Source organism: Engraulis encrasicolus, chromosome 1 (genome assembly GCF_034702125.1).
Source record: "Engraulis encrasicolus isolate BLACKSEA-1 chromosome 1, IST_EnEncr_1.0, whole genome shotgun sequence".
Lineage (NCBI taxonomy): Eukaryota > Metazoa > Chordata > Actinopteri > Clupeiformes > Engraulidae > Engraulis > Engraulis encrasicolus.
Genome location: NC_085857.1, coordinates 33,151,791 through 33,159,114, shown reverse-complemented (window position 1 = coordinate 33,159,114; position 7,324 = coordinate 33,151,791). Strand labels below are relative to the sequence as shown.

The 7,324-nt window shown below is 41.1% G+C and overlaps 1 protein-coding gene across 1 annotated transcript in view; it reads right to left on the bottom strand.

Moving 5' to 3' along the window:
* Positions 1 to 3,701: 3,701 nt before the first annotated feature.
* Positions 3,702 to 7,324, bottom strand: part of rims1b (regulating synaptic membrane exocytosis 1b) — a 140,411-nt gene continuing 136,788 nt past the window's right edge. The window contains exons 34-36 of the mRNA XM_063208858.1: positions 7,276 to 7,324; positions 5,268 to 5,407; positions 3,702 to 4,815 (exon numbers count right to left, since the gene is read on the bottom strand). The exon at positions 7,276 to 7,324 is cut by the window's right edge and continues 53 nt beyond it. Of these exons, the coding sequence (XP_063064928.1) occupies positions 4,609 to 4,815; positions 5,268 to 5,407; positions 7,276 to 7,324 (396 nt within the window). The 3' untranslated portion in view covers positions 3,702 to 4,608. The remainder of the gene's footprint in view (positions 4,816 to 5,267; positions 5,408 to 7,275) is intronic.

Sequence of the window (7,324 nt, the reverse complement as noted above, 5' to 3'; positions counted from 1 at the left end):
CGAGCAAACTGTACAAGTACATGCAACATACAAGCTGGCCTACGGTATGTGGAACAAACACATATTTTCAATCTTTTTTTAATGTCTTAATTTCTTTGTTAGCTTGTTTGTTTTTGTTTTACAAAAAAAGTGTGGCATGCAGCTTGGAAGAAGTTTCCGAGTCATGCGGCTCCGCCTTCCTCCTCGTGGGTGGGAGGAGACAGGGGCCAGGCGGAGGATGGCGATTGGTGCATGTGTCTGTAACAATCAACTTTGATTGGCTTACGTTAACATTCACATAGATGCAAGAGGGGAAAAAGGTGTTAGCACAACTTGGTTCATTTCAGAAATTGAAAAAAGAGAGAGGAGGGGAAAATTAAAAATATATATATCGATTCAAGAGAATGAGGTGGTATTAACCCAAAACAAAGGAGCTAAAAATTGCCATTAACATGTTTTTGGTCTCTTTTCAGCTTCTTTACCCTTAAACATCTTAAACATTTTTTTCATAGTAAAAAATTAAGCTGTGTTGTGCTTGCTTTCTAAATAGTAAAAGAAGTCGGTGGAGGTTTTACACTAAAACCCCCACCAAATGTGCACAGAAAGGATAGGGTGTCTCTCTCGACTTCATCTTTTAAGATGCTCTGGAGTGGTACAGAGCTGTTAAAATGTTTACATATATTTTAATTCTGAGTATCCTCCTGGAACGGGGAAACATATGTACAGTACACAAAGAGAGTGAAATCAGACATCATATATAATAGTACGTGTGTCCTGTCTTATCTCGTCCACTTCTTTATCAACATCTGACAATCTTGTTCATTTCTGTTTCAAAAGAAAGACAAACAAAAAAACAAACAAAAATTCACATGACCTAAAACCATTTCAGAACTATCATAGAGGTTTGCTCGACAAGAAATATGTGTACTTCCCTGTCCTATTCCTATTATCGCTACCTGAAAAAGTAAAACACCCTTGTAGTATTTCTCATCCTGTGCGCTTTACGTTATGTTACCTGTTGTGTTCCTGTCCATTGTGCTCATGGGCCCATCCATCAGGATGGACACAAAACAAACTTCCCATAAATAATTTTTAAAAAGTGTACGCAGCCATATGCAATGGGTGGGAGGGGATCTACGTAAGTGTAAGTGTGAAGATAAAGGAATCACATAAACACAAAAAAAAAAAATGAAATGCTAGCTGTCACAAGCGAAAGCAAAGATCTCAAAAACTGGACAAAGAAAGAAAGAAAGAAAGAAAGAAAGAAAGAAAGAAAGAAAGAAAGAAAGAAAGAAAGAAAGAAAACAGAAAAGACATGAAAAGAAAACATATGTAGGATCAGGACTTGGGTCCTCAAGGTATAGGCACCAGGTAAGGCCCTGCATTACCACACAACCCAACTTAGAGAGAACCCCAACTTATAGAACAAACTCCAACTAAGGCCTTAATTACACATATGCAGATATTTTTTCTTTCTTTTTTTTTTTTTTTAAATCCATTTAGATTTACATACATTGATGACGTTTGATACCCCACAATGGATCACCATTGTGAAAAAGGATGTTTTCAAAAGATTTTAAAAATATCCGTTTTAGAACAACTTGGAACAAAATCCGTTTTGGAACAACCATTAGGGAGTAAACAAGAGGCCCAATTGGATGCATTTGCGAGAAAAAAAAATCCATATACGTGTTAACAGGGTCTTAGAAAGAGAACCCCATTTTTTCTTGGGGTTTCTGTTGGTCCCAACAGCGCAGTAAGGTTGAGTTGTCTGGGGGGTGATGAGTCAGGATGAGGGGTATCATACAGTACCATTGCAAGAGTGTGAAATCTGGGGTAATCTCTTGGTTTGGGTTGATACATTCTGATGCTTTGTGTATTTAGACATACATTTCTTTGTTGTTTGAACTTAAAGACCAAAAAAAGCATTAGTCCGTTAGCTCCAAGAAAGTTGTGCCAAGTAAGAGTTAGGACTGATGGTTTTTCATCGCTTTTTAAAATAAAAAAGCAGGTTTCCTTCAAATACTGACTATGCCCTACAAAAAAAATAAGACCTTGACAGAGCTACTTTATATTGAAAATAAAATAAATCTACAGTGAAAATAAGCAAAAGAAAAGAATACGAAAATGTGAGAAGTGGAGGTTATCTAAACACATAAAGCAAAATATAGCTGCAAGCAGCAATGCGGGGCCAAGCAGGAAGTCCGCCTAAGTCGCCATGGCAACCGAAAGAGCCGAGCAGGCAGACTGTCAGAGACACGCACAGTTATTTTTTACAAGCAGAAATATACCTCGAAATTTGATGTGTGACCTGCCGGTGGCGCTAGCGAGTGAGCTGGAGACCTGAAAGTTCTTGTGGGGAGTCATGGGATAGCCAAGAATGTGTGTGACGATTCCCAAAAGATTCCGACCATGGGTTGCTGAGATATGAGCTCACTTCCTGTTTGGCGTCTCTGTGGAGGATTTTGATTGGCTGTTACTGCCAAACGGTAAAAGATGTAATAAAACCCTTTAAGGGATCTCTTCACAGTGCCCCAGAGATCATGTGTATCACGTTTTGAGAAAATCAGACTAAATTTGAAGGATGTGGAGCCTTTTATTGATTTTCACTAAATCCAAAATGGCGGACATTCTATTGTGGCGGATATGATGTCAGAGGGTGCGTTGGATTCGTCTTGGCCCAAGGAATTTAACAGTACTACCAGAATAAAAATTGAGCATGCGGTTCAAAAGTTACAGGCAGAAATGTAGCTAAAACTTTGACCAGCTGGTGGCGCTAGAGAGTTTGAGCTAGCGACCTGATTTTTTTTTTGGTGGGTCATGGCACTGACAAGAAAGACTGTGACAATTTGCAGAAGATTGTGACAATGGGTTCCCAAGATATGACTTCACTTCCTGTTTGGCGAGGTTTAGGCTGTTTTTGATTGGCTGACGATGATGTCATAGGATGCGTTGGATTCGTCTTGGCCCAAGGATTTCAACGGTACCACCAGATTTAAAATGGAGCGTACGGTTCAAAAGTTACGGGCAGAAACGTAGCAAAAAAAATGACCAGCTGGTGGCGCTAGAGAGTTTGAGCTAGCGACCTGAAATTCGTTTTGGTGGGTCATGGCATGGACAAGAATGTCTGTGACAATTTGCAAAAGATTGTGACCATGGGTTGCCAAGATATGACTTCACTTCCTGTTTGGCGACTTTTAGGCCGTTTTTGATTGGCTGTCACGGCCAAACGAAAGAAGATGGAAAAAATTGAAGGCATAAGTTTTGTTAGGCTCAGTCCAGAGATGTTATATACCGAGTTTCAGAAAAAAATGTCAAAAATTGAGGGAGGACACCCATTTTTAGTGATTTTCACAAAATTCAAAATGGCGGGAAAACTATCCAGGCGGAAAATGACGTCATAGGGTGCGTTGGATTCGTCTCAGCCCAAGGATTCCAGGGATACCAAGTTTTTGAAAATTGGCCCAGCGGTTCAAAAGTTACAAGCAGAAATGTACTTGCAACTTTGGCCTGCTGGTGGCGCTAGAGGGTTAGGGCTGGGGACCTATAAATTGCTGTGGGTAATGCTGACATGGTCCTGAACGCGTGTGCCAATTTTCAGCATTTTCGACCATACGGTTCTATGGGCTGCCATAGACTCCCAGAGGAAAGTAAAATAATAATAAGAAACGGAACAAACACTCTAAGGTGCCAGGCAGCTTCGCTGCTTGGCCCCTAATTAACATAAAATTAGCAACAGGAGAAGAGTGATTGTCAGATTTTACACATTTTTTTCCATTTGTGTGTTTCTTTTTTTTCATCGCATTTTTTCCCTCTACGTCTTGACTTTGATTGGCTGTCCTTGCTTCTTCAGCATTCACTTCCTGGTCACTTCCGGCATGGTGAGGATACAGTAAGAGGTGAGGAGTAATGGGGTTCCCAGTTTGGGACTGTGGTTGGGTGAAGTGGGTGTGGGGTGGGGTGGGGTTGGGGATTCATTACCAAAGGCGGACATCTTCCCGGGTTGAGAAAGTAAAAAAAATAAGTAAATAAATAAAAGATCCAGCCCATTTTTTTGTTCTAGCCAATTCACTGAACTACCCTAGGTAGATCCCCTTATGAAAACAACCAAACCAGCTGTGTTAAGAGTGCACGCAATAATAAGAAATACATGGCAGGACGGTAACTTTCCCATAGAGGTGCCGAAAAGCTGGTCGTAAAGTTCAACAACAAAAAAACCTGCCAAAATATCCTTTTAACACATGTGACTTCAAGTGCTTTTATTTGTCATTGACCAAAATGAGTTTTGACAACGAAATTGCGTTCACTTGCGTTGACTTCACTGAGTAAACTGATTTACCCGTCTTGAGTACTCATTACGATCATCTAACTCAGTTAGGGGTGCATTTCTGGAAAGCATACTTGTTAGCATTTAGCAACTTCGGTAGTTGGCAATGGGAAATTGCATTGCAACAAACAAAGTAGCTAACATAGTTAGCAACGACGCTTTCCAGAAATGCACCCCATAGCTGGTTGGATCAAATTTGTGGCAGGTTTTAAAAAAAATATGAAAATACTTTCTGAACCCGGGATTGAATGGGGCTTCCTCAGTCCAGTTTGTGTCCACCTCTGGTCTATTCTCATCTTATACTACGAGAGCTTAGAGGAGCCGTCCATGGAGGTCTGAGATGCCTGTCGAGTCAGGGTGGCCAATGTGGGGTCCACCAGGGAGTTGGGCGGGAACAACTTGTACCAGCCAATCACGGTGCTGGAGAGGTCCAGATCCTCCAATAGGATTTGTGCAACGCCCATGAAGGACTTGTGGTCCATTCGCCCATAGTCTCCCCAGACTATGACCTGAAAGAGGGATGAGTAAGACAAGAAAACAGGGTGAGGGGGTGAGTGCAAGGCAGAACCAGAAAACAGACAAGTTAGTACATTTTGAGTAATTACTGAGATGCTCTGTGAGTAAATTCTATTTGTGATCTCACAAGTGTAATGGAAAACTGACCAAAGCCGAAAAAAGTGTCATATAAAATCAAGGAAGTAATGCACAAGAATGCAAGCTGTAAACTCTTAACGACTTGGTGTACTCCCTGGCAAACCAAAAATATAAAATCAGTCTGCATTTTTGAATAAATAATGAATCAGATTTGAACTTTGAAAGTGTATTATTATAAACATGGTATAGACATGCCTGGACTGTCATTCATTTGCAACACCTAACCCCTCAACATTTGTAATTACAGAATAAAAAATATATATTCTTGTATTTTTTTAAGGAAGCCAATGACTTGACTGATACTCACTTGCAATACTTTACCCTTAGGACTCTCCTCGAAGAGGAGCGCTTGCTGGTAAAGTGGGTCGAGCGTCTTGCGTGCGATCTTTGTTTTCTTTTTGGCTACGTAGGCTCCGTTGTCCAACAGATAAACTTTGACATAAGGAGCTAATAAAGACAAGAGGCAGACGGGACAACAGCAGACATGAGAACTACACAAAATCTACAGTTTTCCACATTTGTGATTTTTGTCATTATTATTCCATTGTGGTAAGCTTGCAGAAGGATGAGAACTGGTTGACCGAGACAAAACAGTTCCAAACACTTGTCAAACAGTAACACTTGCTGTTTTAATCGCCAGTTTTAAAGTATATTAGCTGACATTACCGTACCTTGACTGCCACACTATTTTAGTAGGTGTAGAGTGACAGCAACAGCATATTTCGTGTGAAAAACAAGGGCAAATACCATAGCTTGTCTTAGGTGCTAGTCCCATGTGGATATATTTAAATTTGGATATTTTTTATCCCTTTACATATAAACAACATGAGTTTTGAAATGCACTTTCTAAAACTCTGTTTATGTGTAAATGATAGGCCAAATCCAACACGCTTTCAAAAATATCCATACAGTGTAATACATGTAAACATTTCCTTAAAGGTGTCCCTTTACGGTAAATGTCTTTGAGTATTTCCTGGAAATGGAAATATGGCAACTGTTCGCTAGATCGATTTATCAAAATCACAGGGTCTGTTTGAGTGTCTAGCTCTGCTTCACAATATAGAAATAATGTCAAAACATAATGCTGTTTGCAAAAAAATGTAAACAATTTAGTCCTGCTACGCTATGTCTAGCCAAACATAAAAGAACTATGATGTGAAAACGTGTTCATTACATTACATTTAGCTGACGCTTTTGACCAAAGCCACTTTCAAGGAGGACATTCAAGAACGTACAGAGTAAAGGCGGATTCACAGTTAACGCAACTGGTGCTAACCTCATTCATACCTCCCTGACGACGATGGCGTGCGCTCAAAATGACGTCACACGCCCCTCCGCAAGCTGCCACGGCGCGAGGTCGTGCACCCCACATTTTTTGTAACTTGGCGTGCGCCACCAGCGACCATGCAGGTAGGCAGACAAAGCAGGAGTTGCGAAGAGATATAGGCTTCAGCTACTGTACTACAGAATGGACCCTGCATCATTTTGAGGATAATAAAATGTCTTAAAGAGTTATTTTATCTTCTCCCTTAAATGTTGTTCAGTGAAACAATTGTTTACTTTGTTCATTCAGTAGCCCTACAGCAGCCGTGTTTGGCTTTCTATTTTTACACATCTCTAGAACTCCCGCAGCGAGTGCGTCAGATTCTGCCGTTTCTCTCATGAACAGCAGCGGGCACACTTCCGAAAATGCAAGGAAAAGCCTGTAAATGGCGCTTTTGACTATGAATGGTCTGCCACATTTTAATGGTTCTCGCGCCAAATTACGCATGTTAAGTATGCGGAGCCCAGTACAGAGTGCAGCAGTATACAAGTTATGTAGAACAGATAGAGAACAGAAAAATAGAGGATGACCTACAGTATGGAATGTAGTGCAGGTTAGCGCCCATGATTAGAGGTGAGTAGAGTTAGTTATTTTTATGCAGGGAAGTAGCCTAGTAAACCAGCGCCACCCGCTGGACGGCAACATTTTTCGGCTGCGAGTGGGTCTGGCCTCGGATCTGTCAAACATTTTGAACACATTGCCCTGAATCTGGCGAACCAATCACAATGCAGAGATTTGTTTTGAATCAAAGCAGGCGGGGTTTTGAGGGAGTGAAGACGCGACGAAGCTCGCAACTTTGGGAAAGCGCATCAACGAGAAAGATTGCTGATTGGTCAGAACACAGGCACGGTTTGAAAAACAACTGGTTGTTCTCATCGACAATCTTCATCGTATCGTTCATCGGGGCCAGACTAAATTACAGAAGAGATGAGTCTTAACTAGCTAGTGTTCATTTCAGCTTAGTTTCGAGGTGAGACAGAGGCGTGTTTACCAGGCAGGGATTTGGAGCCCGGTTTCTGGATGAGTCCCCGGGCTCGGAT